Raw genomic sequence first — 17743 nt, 5'->3', positions numbered from 1 at the left:
GGTGTCGTATGTCACCGATCACGTGACTCTCCGTTAAAAACGATCGCAGCCTCAGCGGAAACAGCCGGTTTTGCTCGACACATGCTTCGGCTCCTCGGCGTCCTACGTAACATCACTAGTGATGGCAAAATCACAGCTTTACAAAGCACTGAACCACTTTGAGACAACTGCCCTGACAACGACACACTGCTTCTGATACAGTCAGAAGAGCGACATCTGCTGGCTGGCTTTGAGAACCGAAAAAGATGGGGATACGTAGCTGCACGTGTAGCCCAGTAATTGAGTGGGTTTTCTCCTCTGGAGAAGTTGGGCTCAGACAGGTATCTCTGGATTTCCACAGTTGCATCTGCTGTTGCACTATGTGATTTTTGAGTGGCACCTAAAACAAAAAGCAAGTCAGCAATTCTTGTTGCATAACAAAATGATACTTATGTTAATAATACTAACTCGGCTGTCCAAAAGATCCCACAGGCTGTCCTGAACTCCTGCCTCAGGCCCAGATTCTTCCTCTGGTGCTGACTGATAAAGTGTATTACTTTCATTCATTCATTATCTATACCTGCTTATTATTTGAAGTTGATTACATTGAAATATAATTTGTGTGTACAGCTATGTAAAGGACAATGATAATACAGTCTCCACCAGCTGCTGGTGCTGTATTAGGTGTGGTCTCTGGGTGTTTGGAGCGCAGGTGTCGCAGCATTGAGGACGTGTTGCTGCTGTATGTCAGCTCCTGAGCACAAATCAGGCACTTGACCTTTTTGGGGGTAATCAACTCAAAGTGCTCCCAGGCATATGATGATCATGCTCTTTTTGGCACTAGTTCTTCCTCTATATCCCTTCCTCACTGCCTCACTCACTGGCTCACTCAGTCACTCACCTTTCACACACAGAATCTCACACAACTCTTTCAGTCCCTCAACTCACTCTCTGACTTACCTATCTATTACTAAACCTACTCTGTTTCTGTCTGTCCGATGTGTGAATAAGTGTGTGGTGTGTGTGTGTTATTCAGTGTGGAACTAAACTAAATATACCGAAACCTAAATATAGACCTAAACCTGAATGTAAACTAACACTCTCCCTGACTACAATTCAAATGGCAATAATAATGTCTCTAGCAATCTCCTCCTCTCAAAAAACCCACGGTTTGGGCAGTGACTCAGATCTTTTAAAGCCTAGACATATTGAAAAGCTCAGTTCCTGCAAAATTCCCACGAAGCAGCTCGACATGTCATGTGACGTAACGAGACCTCGCTCCCAGCGGTCACGTGATTTTGGGCGTGTTGAAGCAGGGATCGAAACACTGCTCAGCAACACTTCCGGTTCAAAACATCGATACTGTGTCGAGCAGACGGGCTCGAGCGTCCCATCACTAAACATCACTGGTAGGTGGCGCAAGAGAGCAGAGTGGTCGCCCGTGACGTAGGAATTCTGCTAAAAACCACAGAGAAGAAGAATGAGAAAAGCAGCCAAAGGTTTTCAGGGTAGTCTCACATCATTTCTTACGTGGTGGTTTATATCTACTCTAGTTTAGAAACATGTAACTGAAGTTAGAGAGAGTGCTGCGGTCTTGAGGAGGAGTTTGTCGGAAGAAACGCGGTTACTGTTTTCGTCTATAAATTTGGCAGCTAGCTAAACTAGCTCTGAGATTAGCTTCTCTTCAACTGACTCGTCAACGTCTGTGAGGGTGTTTACCGTCCAGGTCAACCGTACACCTCTCCGTCAGCCTGTCCGTATACATCACCAGGTGAGGGTGAGCACAGTTGTTCTCGTTAATCATATTGTACATCTGGTTTTCATGTGTTGAAAGGAGGAGTCATGCATCAGACTTTTGCTGAAGTGAAGCTACTAAAACTTCATTTTGTTGTGCCCTCAGACTGACTGATTTGTTCAGCTCTACATGGAATATCTTGTTTCTGATCATTGTATATTTTTTGTCTCTTTGAAAGCATAGTGATGGGAAGTCTGGGCAGCAGGTTCCAGTCTCCCTCTCAGGGACCAGAGGAGGTTGCAGAGGGCACAAGAACCAGCCACAAACACAGCTGCGAGTGTAAGAAGAGGAAACGAAATGCTCAGTGTGATTGTGACAGTGAACAAGATGAGGACGATGCCATCCTGGATACACCTCGCAGGCAAGTCCAGCCAATGACTGATTAATGTTTCATGTCTTTCAGACAGCATTATTTTATCTTAAACATGCTTGGTTTTGTGTTTTCCCAACTTGTGTAGGAAGAAACTAAAAAGCACATCCAGATATATTTATCAAACCTTGTTCCTAAATGGGGAAAACAGTGACATTCGCATCTCTGCCCTGGGACAAGAGTGGAACCTCCACAAAGTGTACCTGTGCCAGGTAACTCAAAGACCTCAAAGAGAGTCAGTAAAATACTTTTACATGTGGTTTCATATGATAATTTCTCTTTTTTTCTCTTCTCTTTTTATGCATTTTGCAGTCAGGGTACTTCTCCAGCATGTTCAGTGGCTCATGGAAGGAGTCCAACATGATGCAAATCAACTTAGAGATCCCAGACCAGAACATCGACACTGAAGGTGAGAGGACATCAGTTTTATTAATAAAGAAAAAAAATGAGTTATTTGACTCACTGTTTGATTTTTATCTTTTATGTGTTCTAGCCCTACAGGTTGTATTTGGATCCTTGTACCGGGACGATGTTCTGATCAAGCCCAGCAGAGTCGTCAGTATACTTGCTGCTGCTTGTATGCTGCAGCTGGTCAGTAGATTTGTCTCAAATTAACATCTTGATTTTGTATAAATTGAGTCATATGATACAAAACCTAATCAAGTCTCATGGTTTATTGCTGTTGACAGGATGGTTTGATCCAGCAGTGTGGTGAAACCATGAAGGAAAACATTAGTGCAAAGACTGTGTGTGGTTACTATAGTTGTGCCACTACCTATGGTTTGGATTCTGTTATGAAAAAGTAAGTTTTAATTCATTTTATTTATTTGTTTGAAACCAGAGTGAATAATGGCTAAATCTGATTTTTATGCTTGTGTATTTACGTCATACCTTGTATGTGGTGTATGTAAATCTGCTTCTACAGGTGTCTTGAGTGGCTCCTGAACAACCTGATGACTCACCAAAATGTTGACCTGATGAAAGAACTTGGGTATGTGTGCCCATTTCACATTTGAGAAGATCAGCTGATTTCCTTTACTGGATGATATTTTTAACTTTTCAATTTTGAAATCGAATTAAATTTAAATTACTACGACCCTTATAATTCATTTAAATTGTCAGCAAATAAGGACAGTCAGATGGCTGCTGTGTTCTGTGGAAATATGTTTAAAACCGCAGGGTAATGGTGTTGTCTGTGTACTCAGATATGTTTCTCCACTGCATCTTTACAGGGCCGAAATGATGGAGCAGCTCATCCAGTCTTCAGATCTGTTTGTCATGCAGGTGGAGATGGATGTATACACTGCTCTAAAAAAGGTACAAGGAAAGGTTATATACTGTACTCCCAGATATAGTCACTGTAGCACCAAAGCTGCTTCTATGAGCTCTCACTGTGATTTTCTCTTTGTGCAGTGGATGTTTCTACAGCTCAACCCATCATGGGATGGCCCCATCAAACAGCTTTTGGCTGACTCTGATGCCTGGCTTTGCAAACGCAGGACAGGTAGAGGAAAAACATCTTGTGAAATAAAATCCCAGAATTTTTTGTTCATATCCATACACTGATGTTTGACCCATAGTCTATCTAATCTACAGATCTCTGTGAGAAAGAGCCCTTCTTGAACACAGAGGAGGGTGCGTCTTTTCATTCAGTGTTCAGATATGTTCGCCTCCAGTATATTATCAACGATCTCGCATCTGCGCGCATCCTGGAGAGAGACAATATTTTACCCCCAGGTATGATGCGATTATGTCTAATGTAAGATCACCATGTGCTTTTTTCGGTGGTCAGGAAAAGGAAATCTTTAATTTCATTATCTGAACCTTAATTAGAAAAACAGCTTGAAATACAGTGATTAATTTAATTGGAATCTTGTTTTCACTTGGTTTTACATTCTATGAAAACTTATATAGACCAATATTTTTTTTGTGCTTAATTCAGCTGCCTCAGTTTTGTTTCATTGTTAGACAGACTTGCTGAATAGTAGCAATTTCATTACTAGCCTAACTTTTATATTTGTGGTATTTCCTCTTCCCCACATCTATGCACTGTTCATGTTTTCTATTTATTCTTTATATTCTAGACTGGCTATTATCAGTGTACAAAAATCAGTGGTTCGCTATGCTGCGGACAGAATTTGACAATGATAATGGGTAAGAGCCTGTAATGAGTCAATGGACTAGAATTTTAAATTTCAGCTCTTGTGGCATCTCAATGTAACATAAACTATATGAAGTGACTATGATCTTAAGGCTGCTGTGATGACGCAGTGCTTGTCTGTCAATAGTCCCCAGGAAGCTGACAAAGAGGAGTTTGAGCTGAGCAGTATGAGGTGTGGCAGGAAACTCACCAAAGATGGAGATGTGAGCTGGACAATATCTCTGTTACACTAACTTCCACAGAATTAACATATGTTGTTAAATTTCTGTTTGTTTCTAAAAACTGATATTTCCCTCAGTACTGCTGGCGGTGGACAGGCTTTAACTTTGGTTTTGACCTGCTGGTGACCTACACAAACCGCTTCATAATCTTTAAGAGGAATACCCTAAGTCAACCATGTGGGGGTGCTGTTAGTCTGCAACCTCGGAGGCATCTGGCATACAGGTCCGTGGTTTAAAAGCAGTGTGTATTTATTTGAAGCTTTTCAGCTTCTCTTTTGGAAAACTTTTAACCTACCTTTGTCCAGGTTACGTCTCGCCTCCTTTGATAGTCGCGGAAAGCTGGTCTGCAGTCGCTCAACAGGTTACCAGCTTCTCACTCTTGAGAAAGACCAGGTCAGTGAGTGCCGTTAACCTGTAGCTGTTGATATCTCAGTTAGCACTTTTTATACCCTGTATAAAATACAGTTCTTTCCCTTCCATCACTCAGGAATATGTGGTGATGAACCTGGACAGCCGGCTGTTATCTTTCCCTCTCTATGTGTGCTGTAACTTCCTGTATACATCGCCCCAGTCAGAAAACCGCCCTGATTCTTCAGAACAAGAAAGCACTGCTCGGAGTGTGTCTTGATGCCTGTTCTACAGCCATTAACTGCTGTCATTCCTCTGGTAATGCCAATACACTGACACACAAGCTTGTATGTACAATCCACCACCATATTTTAACTCCACTTCGACATTGGACATACCATCTGCATGCTTTATAGCTCAGTGAGGTGATTAGGGAAATTGTTTTTTATTGACGTATTCAGTGTTTTGATACAGTCTGAGTGAGCTGTACAGGGGGTTTGCAGTATGACAGAAACACACCACTATGGCCGGAAAGGATTAGGCCACTTTACCTTCAGAGCAGCTTCTCTACTCTTTGGATGTTTGCACTGAGACACTGGACCATTCATCAAGATGGAAAAACTTCCAATTCTTTAAAGATGGTGGAAATTTGCTTGGAACTCTACACTTGAGAACTTTACTTAACTACCTGATTACATCTTACACTTGCATTAACGGAACAACGCAGGAGTTGGGGGCATCGTCACCCTGAAACACGGGAACATCATGAGGGATCAGCTACATGTGATCATACTACACCTCATCACAGTGAGGAGTCATAATCACCCAGTCACTTCCATGAGGTTGACTAGAGTAAACTTCTGCTTTTAACTACAGACATTGAGAAATAATAACCTACTTTGGATTGATCCCAAGGTAAAGGCACTTCTAGTAAAGATAACGAAAAACTCAACAGACCATCATAATTTGTCAACTGCTCAGTGGACTGTCTCAGATAACGTTAAATGATGATAAAACTTGTAATTGTCTATGTTAGAAAACCTGTTGTTGCACTGACTTCTAACAGACGTTTCAAGGCTGATGCTCTTCTGAACATATGAAGGCTGTGATCAGGGGTGTGGCCCTTTGCTGTACTGTTCTTACAGGTGTGCTTGGAAACTCGACCAGCACAATGAACTGGGAGGTGCTTGTTTTCCATTCCATTTCTAATCCACACACAAAATGGCACCTGTCATTTGAAGTATTTTATGTCGGTGCAGTATACAGCCACCAGACTCTCTAACAGTTAGATGCCATAAAAGCAGCAGGTAGTCCAGACTTAAGTTGGACATGTCTTGGACATGTTGGACATCTCCAGGCTTTCAGATTGGAAAGTCCACCACACCTACAGTAAACTGTACAAACCAGCAGCACAACTCCCAGATGACACTATGGACATTGAGGGGGAAAAAAAGCATTTACTCCTAAACTCAATTTATAAAATCCAATATAAACAAAAACAAGTAATCTAGCAAAACTCATGATGTGACATACCTCCAAAAGCCAGACGTGAGGCTCCAAGAGTCTTTTTGTTTGCGCCTCATTCAGGTTACATTTAGAAGACCTGTCATTGATACCAGCTCACTGATATCCACTGAATACTGTTCACATTTACAGGAATATTCACTTCAGTCTTTACTGACAAATATCCCTTTCTGGGGTTAGTCCCTGCTCTTCTTCTGCAGTGCAGTGGGTTTGCGTTTGGAACACATGGGCAGTGTTTTTATTTTGCCTTTTACCACATGAAATATTATTGCAGTAGTTTTGTTTTACACTTTTGTACTTTTAATTAAGTCATTTGTTTGGCAGTTGTGTACATTTGCATCATGTTGTTTTGGGAAACTAGTAAATGCAGATTTTTAGTCTTGTAAAGTGAACACAGGCTGATACTTGTCAGTATGACTCACCTGTGTAGCCACAGCTGTTATCTGTCATCAAATTTAAACTGTTTTTATTTGGCATTTATTTATTTTTTTACTATATGTGTATTTGTATGGATTTATTTTTGCAAAAGAAAACATACTATTCTCAACTGCCAATAAAACTGCCCATTCACAGGGCCTGTGGTGCTATCACTGTTTGCATCTTTTTCCAAAGTAGGCTTTTGCATAGCTGCATGGTTGATGTTGTACTTATGCTTTTGTAGCTATTGCGCTTGATAAATATTGCTCATCTCCAAAAATAGTATTTCCTCTTGAATGTATACAGAATATGATGTCTTTTGGTACTTTAATATCTCTCCTGTCACCATGATTATATCTGATCTGCTTCATGGTGATGTTTGTTTTTCACAGAAACCTCTAATCAAGTGTTGTTGCAACACTATCAGAGTGGCTCACAGATCAGTGTGTAGGTGGCAAAACTTCTGTTTTTAGTTTGCTCCAGTCCAACATGTGTTCTGGTCTTTGCAGTAAAATTTCAATATAATTAAACGGTCAGTTGCCTTGGTTGCTTAGATTGCTTAGGTGAAGACAGTCATAGTTACTGATGGATGAGTTAAGAGCAGACACTTTTATCAAGACTCCAGCCTGTAAGTCTGTCACATTTTATTCTACATTTGTCATGTATATCTGTTATTTCTCTTGGCTATTCTTTTTAGTTGATGCTCTGTTTCCTAGACCATTGGTGATTCTCCTTCTCAGGCTTGCTGTAATATGTTCTGTGTTACTGATATCTTTTACTTTATTGACACCCTATTCTTAAAGTATGGTCGATCACTATTGCCAACATGAATTCATTTTTAGCTCAGTAGATGGACTTCACCAGCTCTGAGAAGCAACTTTTTTTTTGTTTTTTTGAATGAACACTAACAGATTATTGCATTTGGCTCAGTTTAATAAAATGAAACCAATATTTCTTATTGTATTAATTTGTGCTGTTTCCTCCAACAGTCATTCAGGCTGCCATCTTACATCGCTGCCCTTCTGCCATTATTTGCATAGCCATAGATACTTTAGCAGTCATTACAATGGTGTTGGTTGTTGCAGGAGAAACTGCAAGTAGTGCATTTACTTCAGATATTTGACACTGTATCTCATATTTGCCACACTAAAATGACCAGAAAATGGACAAGAAAGGATAAGAGCTCACACAAGTGATGAACTTCAGGGATTACATATGGCTGAATAGCATTTAATGTAATGGACATTTAAAACTTTACTCTGAATCATGTAGGCTAGCATGACGCACTGAACAGTTTGAATGTGATACTCTGTACTGAATTTACCCGTTTTCAAAAAACACAGACTTAAAGCATTTTTGACTGGATTTCTTACTTGTTACAGATCAGCCAAGATCTAAGAAGTGAAAAACTTTTACTGAACAAAGATTACACAACGCAATAACAAACCTCCACAACACCAAAATTCAGTCACAGCCCATAAAACTACGCTTTGCCTCACATTATTTTTCTCTCTCCTTCCCTTTTCATGCTGTTTCACCCTCTTTTCTTTAGTCGTTACTGGTCAAACTGGCTGAGTAAACTAACCCCGAGCTGCTGTATGCCTGTGTAATGATCCCAGGCTGTCTCCAGCCACCCATCCTGCTCCTCACTGCTGTATAGAGTCCAAATTCTCTTTGAGTCTTCGGGTCATGCTGGGAATCAGGTTAATGTGGTCATCCACACAACTGCCCACACAGCGTTCTAACAGTGATCGAACAGCTGGCTCTTTGGCACCGGAGTCAAAAAGATCCTTCGCTTTATCGTTGCAGTGCATTGTGCATCTGGCCAGACGATCCTGAGGACAGAAAACACAGTTACCAAAAATGGACAGAGAGAATTAATTGACAAATTCTCTTTAATAATGAAATGGTGGATTTTTGCCTGTGGTAGATGTGACACAATGTGATCATACCCTTTCTATTTTAAATGCCACACTGAAATATAACTCTGTAACTGAGATGATCTGCTGTTACTCAAGAGGCCACACTCAGATGATAACACTGGTACAGTGTTTGCACAGCAAAGACCGATATCACGCTTCTCACCTGAAACTTCTCCAGCTCTGAAGTGACCAGCCCCTGAGCTTTGGCCAGAGGAGTGTGACACCTCTCGATACACTGATGCACCTGAGACATGGAGTCTGAGGGGCGATCACAGCAGTCTGCACTGCACTGGAACATGCGGCCCTGCAGCGGGAACGCACATACATATGTAAGTGATGCAGAGGCTGCAGAGAGAAGACTGGGGGAAACGAGATCAGGCACCCACCTGCATTTTACGGATGTGGTCTCTCTCCAGGCTTTGGACCATTTCTTCCACCACAGTCTGCATGCGGGCCTGGTGTGCCTCCGCCATCTCTGCTCGGTCTGCAGGTCTTCAGAAATATTGAAGACACGTTTAACATCCAAACCGGACCGGGCTGACGCGGTGTACCCGCTGTATCCACAGCAGAGTTTCTTAGCTTCACTATTTGGAAATAACTAAGGTCACCTCCATTCAAGCATGGTTCAACGTGAAGCGGCTATTGCGTCACTTCCGCTTTTCTTCCTCTTCCGTCTTTTGTAGGATTTCAAAATTGACTCCCAGCAGTCAGGATTTTAGCCTGAACGGACTGAAAAGTGTCCGAATAATTTAGTTTTTCATCGTCATCGCAAATGAACTATTCTCAAATAACGATCTATTAATGATCTTTTATCAGAAATTACCCGAAATGAAATTAACTTCCGCTTTTTCTAGTAAAATAATCTTTCAAAATATATTTTTTATCAAAAAACTATCCTAACTAGATTTGGGTTCTGCAAATTTCTTTATTATTTTTCCACGTTTTATTTTATAACGTTAATTACTAAGCATTTGTATTACATTAATTGTACTTTTTGCCCCACTACATTTTTTTTAATTTTCAAGTACCAAGTTAGTTTTGTGATGTACGCTACGTTACGTCAAAGGTATTGTAAAATAAATTCACAAATTTAGGCTATTTTTCTTGTCTTCTCCAGGAAATTTATTTTTTGACACTTTTATTGTAACAAACTCGTTGCAGGAAGTGTGTCTCAGTCTCTATGGACGTTCACGTTGCTACTACGTGACTCGGCTGCTAAACAGGTTTAGTGCCTTATTTCTTCCAGTGGTCTCATTACATTGTCCAACAGTTGAGTTTTCTGTTGAGTCGCGGGGGCAGTTGTAAAGCTACAGTGCAGATAACTCGGTGAAGATCGACAGCAGCTCTCCTGTAGGGACTTTTGAAAGGTGAGTCCACGCTGTGCACTTTCACCAAAACATTAGAGTTTTTTAAAGATGCAGATATTAGACATGAAGATCTTCATTTCAGCTTTCTGATCAGTTATGTGACCATGTACTTTGAAATTCTTTGTGTGAACCTAAGGTCCTCTGAGTGTAACCTTTGACCAACACTGATAAAGTCTTGAAGTGAAGTTGAACTGGTGGTTCCTGGTTCCTTATTTCTTGTGTAGCTACAGATGCCCCTGAGTGCAGAGCTCTAAATTCCCACAATGCATATGCAAACTCTGCCATTGAGAGCTTTGCTGGTCCTGGGTCTCTGGCACACTGGGAGGAGAGGTCTAGCTTCAGCACCAGAGGTCCAAGATCAACCCAAAAAGATAGGTAAGTCTCTGATTATCTCCTCTATGCTCCCCAGGGTGCTTGATGTAGAGAGTTGGTTTCAGATTATATTCTGACACCACCCAGATTACAACTGCACTCACCAAAGTGAATAAATTAAACAGTAAAATTGACTAAAAGCTGATAAGACATCTTGATTTTCTGCAAGAGATTTACACAGTAACCTCTAGGGAACATTTCCAGCTGTGCCTGTTGCAAAGTCACTTTACCCTGCTGTCGTTGCTCCCTTTAAAGCTGTGGTCGGAGCAGGAATTGGTGGCACAGCAGCAGCGTATTACCTGAGGCAGGAGTTTGGAGCCGGGGTGAAGATCGACGTGTTTGAACCCGGCAATGTTGGTGGGCGACTAGCAACAGTAAAGATCAAGGATTATGATTATGAGACGGGAGGCTCAGTGATCCATCCTCTGAACCTACACATGAAACACTTCATTGAAAGACTGGGTAATGGGAACATGTCCCTAAATTAAACAGCACAAATGCATAAATATACATACTCTAATGAGAAGAAAAGTAGGCCATGTTTGAATAGGCTTCCTGTGTCTTCAGGTATTCCTCCAAGGAAAGATGTCCCGTCTAAAATGGCAATTTTTGATGGAAAGGAGCTCACATTTGAAGAGAGTGACTGGTTTATAATCAATTTCTTTCGCATGCTCTGGCGATATGGGTTCAGTTATATTCGAATGCAGATGTGGGTGGAGAGTATTTTGGATAAATTTATGAGGTAAGGAGGAAGAGCAGTTGTCCTTCCTTTAGCCAGAGATCCAGGAATACAAACATTGAATTGCTCTTTTTTATTTTGTAGGGTGATTTAATAAACATGTAAATGTCTTTCACAGGATATACCAGTATCAGCAGTTCGGCTACTCGTTCTCCAGTGTGGAGAGGCTCTTGCACGCTATGGGTGGTGATAGTTTTCTTACCCTGATGAATCAGACTCTGGAAGAAACCATGATGGCAGAAGGATTTTCACAGTTTTTCCTCAACAATATTGTTGCACCGGTCACTCGAGTCAACTATGGCCAAAGTGTTCGCATCAATGGTTTTGTGGGTATGTTTCATACTGTAAGAGTTGATATCAGTTCATCACATGAAACGTGATTATACAGGGTCTTTGTTTCACGGTGTAAAATAGAGTTAACACTTATGTCTTGTCTTCTAGGAGCCGTGTCTTTAGCAGGAACAGATTCAGGGCTCTGGTCTGTGGATGGAGGTAATAAGAGAGTTTGCTCAGGTCTGCTGTACCACAGTAAAAGTGAGCTCATATCTGCTAAAGTGACTTCCATTTCAGTCAAGGTTCGACCTTCCAAGACAGGTAACAGTCACATCATTTAGGACAGTGTTGGTTATTGTCTCATGTCGTGATTGCTCAAACATTTCAACTTCAACTTCATTTTCAGGCACTACATCCACCTTTTATGAGATCAGTTATGTTGGAGAATCAGGCTCAGCTCACTCGCTCTATGACATTGTAGTAATAGCAACACCACTTCATGAAGGCATGTCTGACATCACGTTCTCAGGTTTCTCCCCACCAATCCCTTCTCACTACCCCGGGCGCTACCACCAGACAGTGTCCACTCTGGTCCATGGCTTGCTGAATGTGTCCTACTTAGGTACCACAGAGCCGGCCTCTGAGTTCATGGTGTCCGATATCCTCACCACAGACTTAAAAGACTTGGCTTTCAACAGTCTGAGTTCTCTCAACCCCGTGCACACCCCTGCAGGTTACAAACCATCCCCTGCCAGCCAGACCAAAGTCTGGAAGCTGTTTTCTTCACAGCCGCTGTCCGAAGAGCAGCTGCAGCGCATGTTCCTCTCCTGGGATTCAGTGTCTGAGACTCGCTGGCTAGCATATCCTGAGTACCGTGTGCCGTACCGTAAGACCCCTCCCTTTATCCTGCATAATAGGTTATACTACCTCAACGCTGTGGAGTGGGCAGCTAGTGCCATGGAGATGAGCGCCATCTCTGCCAGAAACATGGCCCTGCTGGCACACCACCGCTGGCACGGACAGGCCGGCAAGATCGACCAAGAAGACCTGCACACCCGAATAAGAGGGGAGCTCTGAAAAGGGACAACTAGAGAGAGAACGGTTGAAAACCACAAGCAATAAAATATTAAAAGTCATGTATGTACTCATCTAGATACTCATAGGCACACCTGCTGCAAACTCTCCTGCCAGGGCAAATCCCATCCCGATTTCAGGTACCTGGGTTGTTCAGACCTTTTTAAACTTATTTTCTGGTAGATAGGTACTAGAGTGTTAGACTGTTGTCTGGACAGAACAAGGCATGTGATCCATCTTGCTCTCAGGGAAATTATAATGGGAGTTTTTTTTACAATTTCCTACTGCTCTAGACCAGTCAATTAATTGCGGAAATAATTTCAATTATGAGTATTTTAATTTGCAGCTCTTGGTAGCATTGCTTCAGATTCTAACAGAACAACAAGCGTGAGCCAGCAAAGCAATTGATGCTTTTGAAATCCTCATTGTACAGGAAAATTGTGTTTCGAATACTTTAACTATGGTTAAACTCAAATCAGAAAGTTGCTGTTGCATATAACAATACTACAGTTTGCTTCATTTTTAGCTGCTAATTCATTCTGTAAAATCTGCAGGCTTCATAAAAACCTCCAGGTTGTTTGACTAATCATGTCTCTTGCCCCATCTGGTTTCTTTGTGGCACCTGCCTTCCCAGAATTCAGCAGTTAACTCGGTGAGTACAGTGTTTTTATCAAGTGTAATGTCGGCCAAGACTAACAAAGTAAGCCTTAATTATAGGCACAGTAGTTGATTTTTCTTCGAGCATCACCAGCACAAATCAATCGAACGGGTGGAGCAACATTGCACTGTGATGTGTCTTGTAATCACTGTGAGTCACGCTGCACTGCAGGGTAGACACGTACGAAGTCTATAACCAATTCCTACATTTATTTTTGTGTATTGCTGCTGTAATTAACAGGGTAGATTTCACATCTAAGAAATAAGGTTGCTGGTGTCGCACACACCAATCACCGTTAACCTCTTAGACCAGTTGTTGCATTCACTAACTTAAAGTTGTCTCTTTGATGGATTCCTCTTTGTTGACTGTATATGCTTAGTGAGAGTTTTTGTAATTGAGACATTTGCTTTAAATTGGATTATATAGAAATAAAAAATGAACAATATGTTATTATTTAAATAGACTGCTAATGATGGCTCTTTTTTTACACTATTGTGAGGCCTTAAAGTTGTCAGGGATTATGCCTGTATTAAATAAGTAGCCATCATTTGATCTTTGGGTCTTCCTGTGTTATTTTAATGAAATAACAGTTGCCATCAGAGGGGCCACATGACCGAATTGAGAAGCTGTTGATGCACTTCTGTATTTTCCTGTAACAAATAGAAAACTATTTTAATTTCTGCCTGTGAAAGATACTGTGCCTACCTAGAGAACTTTCATGTTGTTGTTGAGCTATGTTGGGATGCACAATTAGAGATGTATTTTGTATTTTTTTTTTAACGTTAATGTTCTCGTTGTACATATTGTTTGCACTAAAATATAATATTACACTGAAATCCTTTGGAAAATATAAAAAATAATTGTGACTTCTGCTATTCAAATCCTTAATTAAAAACCTGATTTGATTTCAGAATAAACTGGAATTGAAATGATAGAGAAATCTCCTGGACAACACTAGAAGCTTTAAAATTGTATACAATCATAATAAAGTGAGGATGCCATATCTGTCTTTTATTCAGATACATTCTAATTGTATTTCATACTCCACTTTTTTTTAAGCAATTTGCAAAGTTTAATAGAAAAAATGTGAAAATAATCTTAAGAGTTTTGTCTATATGGTACAGTCTTTCTTGCTCTCATTTTCTCTCTTTCAGTTCTGTTTCACAGTTAAAATTCACCTTCACACTGTCATCAAGCAAAATTCTGTTTTGTCTGAATCCAGGTAGGTTTAGCATTTCCAATGATATCAGGATAGTTTTGCTACTTGAGCTACTTAACTGAAGTGTTATCTTCCTGAGCTACATGTGACCCATCACAAGCCCAGGATGCACAGTGAAATCACCATTTGCAGTCCTAAAAGGAAGTAAACATTGTTAGGACTCCCCCCCTTTTTTTTTTTTTTTAAACATCAAACTGACACAGTAACATCCCAAATAAAGGTCCGTGTGACTGAGAAGCCAACAATGGGCGGCATTGACGGCCTGAATAAGGATACGTCTGTGTGGTGATGTGCCACCCAGCTGTCCTTTCAGGTAGGGAGGGACAATGGTACCAGAGTCGCCTGTCCATGCACAACATGTGACTGAAGATATAAGAGACTGTGAAATGATGACAACACAACACACAGTTTGGAGTGACTCCCCAAATCTTCCACAACCAACAAATCAACGGCCGAGATGAGATTCCTAGCTCCAGTGTTTGTTTTCTTTGCTGTGGCAGCATTTCGCACTGGTAAGAATAATAATTCATGCTTTTAAAGAGAATTAGTTATTAGATTTGTCATTTAAAGTCATTTCTGCATTGAAATCTTATTTGATAATATGTATGAGTGTATTATTTACATTAGGTTTTAAATCCATATGTAGCTGAAGCTCTAACTGATGTATTTGTGATGTTTGCAGCTCTGTCAGCATCTCTGGAGTCTGCAGAGAAAGAGGAAACAGTTGTTCAGTATGGTGAGTAATAATCTTTGGTAATCATATAACAGTAATGATACTCGTATGCCTCAAAACGTATGTAATTTAACCCAAATGTCTTTTATATTTATTATATAATATATATGTATTGTCTATTTTCACACAGATGGGCTAACCAAGCTACAGAAAATAGGTACTGAGCATTGGTTCAACTAGGAACCAAATTACTTTGAAGCAGATTTTTAATATTATATTTTTTTAAGAGTTTGTGTTTTTTGTTTGAGTTTGAGTTATTTAAGAGTGTCAGAGTGGCAGCTGTATGTTTTACAATGACACAGGGGAGACTGACTGCATCCAGACTGACTCACCGGTTTGTTAAAGCCAACAAGACATTTAACTTATTTATTTTGTGTTTGCTTCATAATTTGTTCTATATATCTAACTAGTAACACTCAATTTCCTCTGTTTGATTATTACAGACACTGCCACTGCTTTTGTTCAGTTATTGTTTTATATATACACTTTGTTTCTTCAGATCAGATGGAGTTTGAGGCCGCTCAGAAGACTGCAGCAGCTCAGATGAATGGTAGGTTTTGACTCGGGTGATGAGCACGTGGTAATTTCAAGAGCAAAATGTATAATTTTCGATGCTTTAAGTACAGTATGTAAATTACTTTCCTATGTCATGGTCATTGTTCACTGTCTCATGTATCCAGTTACAGAGGAGCAGAATGAGGACGCCCGCTACCTTGGTGAGAGGAACCATATGATATTTGACTTTATTGAAAACAGCTTTTCCAGGTGTAATCTTTAAAATGTAATGCAATCTTTCACCTACAGAGGCTGTTCAGGATGACTCTAGTAAGTTCCACCTAATCACAGTGTGTGGACACATGTAGATTTCTTGTTAAACATCAGAATCACCTGTAAAAATGTTTCCCGCAGAGGAAGAGCGCATTGATGCAGAGGATGACAACACAGGTGGATAAAAAAATATATATATAAACACTTCTTGCTGACTGTAATAGACATGCGATCTTTCTTTACTTAACATAACTAATCCTCCAGCAGAGGGAGGGGGCAACTCTGACACTGCAGCTCATCATGAGGGTGAGAGAGGTTTCACTGTTCAAATATCAGCCTGTAGATGGCAAGAAAGGACAGTTTAACAAAGCTGTGGAAAGAACTGCATGTACAATAGTACACGCTTGTGACTTATTTCCCTTCCTTGTTAACCACAGAATCAAAGTCGTCTGAGGAAGCAGACGGTGAGATTGTGAGATTAAACTTTTCCAGGCAATTCATTCCAGCACATTAAAGCTTTACTTTAAACTTTTTCATTTATTTGTAAAAAAATGTTTCTGTTATTTTTAACAGGTGTTCAGAGACAAGGTAAATCATATCTTCTAAAGAAAGTTAACTGCATGCTTATGAATGTCATAATTTAGACTATTAGGGTTTATTTTTATTATTCATTTCACTGGATTTAAACTATATTTAAACTATATTTTGTCTTCCCAGAGCAACATGAGGTGGTGACAGAGCAGAGCAGTTTGGGTAAGTTCATGTGAAATGGCCACTGAAAGCTCCTTATACTTCATAACCCCACACTGTAACTACCTGCTCTAATTTCCCGTTTTCTTATTTTTCCTCTGCAGTTAAAGTCAGTGAGGATTCAAGCAAGGAAGGAGGTGAGAATGCAACACACAAACATCAGTAATAGTCACCATACAAACCCACATACAAGGCTGAATGTATCCTTATAAGTTTAGTGCTATTCAGGTACCTAATGGCCTGAGTTGAGAGACAGCTGTAACCACATTTTGCCTCAGCAGATCATTTTGAGTCAGCCTCAGAAATGTTACTGTTTTGAGCGACATAGTGAAAGCTGAAATGCAGATTATGCAATGAGCAGGATAGTCACACACTGAGCCAGTCAGAGCCAGTCTCAGCTAGAATTAAACAGTGTCACAAGCTTTTCGGGGAGTTTTTCCTCAACAAAGTAAACAATAAAATACCACAGTAGCTATTTACAAATTTACAACTTGGCACCTTGTAAAAAAACACTGCCCTGAAAAGATATATGTTTCTAGTTTATACAAACAATGGAAAAAAATGTTCTGGATATATTTAAGTCCCCACAGCAATGAGAATATCAGTTTTACTGCTTGACCTTAAAAATATATTTCTGAGATTATTTATTCAAACACAGTCCTCCTTGTATGTAAGTAAATCTAGGACAAGAAACCAGGCCAGTCTGAGATGTCTGTCCCCAGGTGCTTATTGTGCTTGATTTATACTGTATCATCTGCTCCTGGTTATTTTAGGACCAAAGATGCACTGTCCCTGTCCTACAAGATGCTGAAAGGCTTGTTTTACAATTGATCTTTGGATCTGAGGTTGTTGATGCAGTCAATGATAAAGGTCATCTTTCTGATTCTCTAGGTTAGAAAAGCCATGTTCCCAAAACGGAAAATCTTAAATTTGTTTCTGTAAAAAGACTACGCTGTAGTAGTTCATCCTAATCCTGAGGGTGCAGTAAATGGCTTTTTGCTTTACAGAAGTAAAAGCAGTCATCTCTCAGGCACAGGGGGAGTGAATCATTGT

The 17743-nt window shown here is 40.3% G+C and overlaps 3 protein-coding genes across 7 annotated transcripts; 2 read left to right on the top strand and 1 right to left on the bottom strand.

Moving 5' to 3' along the window:
• The first annotated feature begins 1454 nt into the window (after nt 1-1454).
• On the top strand, nt 1455-6315 carry gmcl1 (germ cell-less, spermatogenesis associated). Of its 4 annotated transcripts, none has more exons than XM_026297092.1 (15): nt 1455-1750; nt 1958-2135; nt 2233-2356; nt 2457-2553; nt 2638-2735; nt 2834-2946; nt 3070-3135; nt 3377-3461; nt 3558-3648; nt 3741-3881; nt 4229-4298; nt 4433-4508; nt 4604-4749; nt 4832-4919; nt 5014-6315. In XM_026297092.1, exons 2-15 carry the CDS (start codon nt 1960-1962, stop codon nt 5152-5154), a joined length of 1512 nt encoding a protein of 503 aa, XP_026152877.1. In that variant the 5' UTR covers nt 1455-1750; nt 1958-1959; the 3' UTR covers nt 5155-6315. The 4 variants fall into 4 exon arrangements, with proteins under 4 accessions (XP_026152877.1, XP_026152875.1, XP_026152879.1 ...); XM_026297090.1 differs by having other exon boundaries at nt 1953-2135; XM_026297094.1 differs by having other exon boundaries at nt 1455-1756.
• Nucleotides 6316-8011: 1696 nt separating this feature from the next.
• Nucleotides 8012-9401, bottom strand: fam136a (family with sequence similarity 136 member A). Its single transcript, XM_026297095.2, has 3 exons — nt 9124-9401; nt 8901-9041; nt 8012-8650 (listed from the first exon to the last, which is right to left on the bottom strand). The coding sequence occupies exons 1-3, from the start codon at nt 9208-9210 to the stop codon at nt 8462-8464; spliced, it is 417 nt and encodes a 138-aa protein (XP_026152880.1). The 5' UTR covers nt 9211-9401; the 3' UTR covers nt 8012-8461.
• A 29-nt stretch (nt 9402-9430) lies between these two features.
• On the top strand, nt 9431-14221 carry pcyox1 (prenylcysteine oxidase 1). Of its 2 annotated transcripts, none has more exons than XM_026297089.2 (7): nt 9431-10104; nt 10335-10479; nt 10732-10938; nt 11044-11218; nt 11334-11545; nt 11657-11809; nt 11895-14221. In XM_026297089.2, the coding sequence occupies exons 2-7, from the start codon at nt 10368-10370 to the stop codon at nt 12563-12565; spliced, it is 1530 nt and encodes a 509-aa protein (XP_026152874.1). In that variant the 5' UTR covers nt 9431-10104; nt 10335-10367; the 3' UTR covers nt 12566-14221. The 2 variants fall into 2 exon arrangements, with proteins under 2 accessions (XP_026152874.1, XP_026152873.1); XM_026297088.2 differs by having other exon boundaries at nt 9432-10104; nt 10329-10479.
• The last annotated feature ends 3522 nt before the right edge of the window (nt 14222-17743 follow it).

This window comes from Mastacembelus armatus, chromosome 12, assembly GCF_900324485.2.
Source record: "Mastacembelus armatus chromosome 12, fMasArm1.2, whole genome shotgun sequence".
NCBI classification, from domain to species: Eukaryota; Metazoa; Chordata; class Actinopteri; order Synbranchiformes; family Mastacembelidae; genus Mastacembelus; species Mastacembelus armatus.
This window is presented reverse-complemented; position numbering and strand designations above follow the sequence as displayed.

Excerpts from the sequence above, each read along its gene's own strand:
- fam136a (XM_026297095.2), bottom strand. The coding sequence starts at position 9,210 with ATGGCGGAGGCACACCAGGCCCGCATGCAGACTGTGGTGGAAGAAATG. Across the intron at positions 9,042-9,123 it reads ACCACATCCGTAAAATGCAG|GGCCGCATGTTCCAGTGCAG; the intron begins GTGGGTGCCTGA and ends TTCCCGCTGCAG. Across the intron at positions 8,651-8,900 it reads CAGAGCTGGAGAAGTTTCAG|GATCGTCTGGCCAGATGCAC; the intron begins GTGAGAAGCGTG and ends TTCTGTCCTCAG.
- pcyox1 (XM_026297089.2), top strand. The coding sequence starts at position 10,368 with ATGCATATGCAAACTCTGCCATTGAGAGCTTTGCTGGTCCTGGGTCTC. Across the intron at positions 10,480-10,731 it reads AGATCAACCCAAAAAGATAG|CTGTGGTCGGAGCAGGAATT; the intron begins GTAAGTCTCTGA and ends CTCCCTTTAAAG. Across the intron at positions 10,939-11,043 it reads ACACTTCATTGAAAGACTGG|GTATTCCTCCAAGGAAAGAT; the intron begins GTAATGGGAACA and ends CTGTGTCTTCAG.
- gmcl1 (XM_026297092.1), top strand. The coding sequence starts at position 1,960 with ATGGGAAGTCTGGGCAGCAGGTTCCAGTCTCCCTCTCAGGGACCAGAG. Across the intron at positions 3,136-3,376 it reads GACCTGATGAAAGAACTTGG|GGCCGAAATGATGGAGCAGC; the intron begins GTATGTGTGCCC and ends GCATCTTTACAG. Across the intron at positions 4,920-5,013 it reads TCACTCTTGAGAAAGACCAG|GAATATGTGGTGATGAACCT; the intron begins GTCAGTGAGTGC and ends TCCATCACTCAG.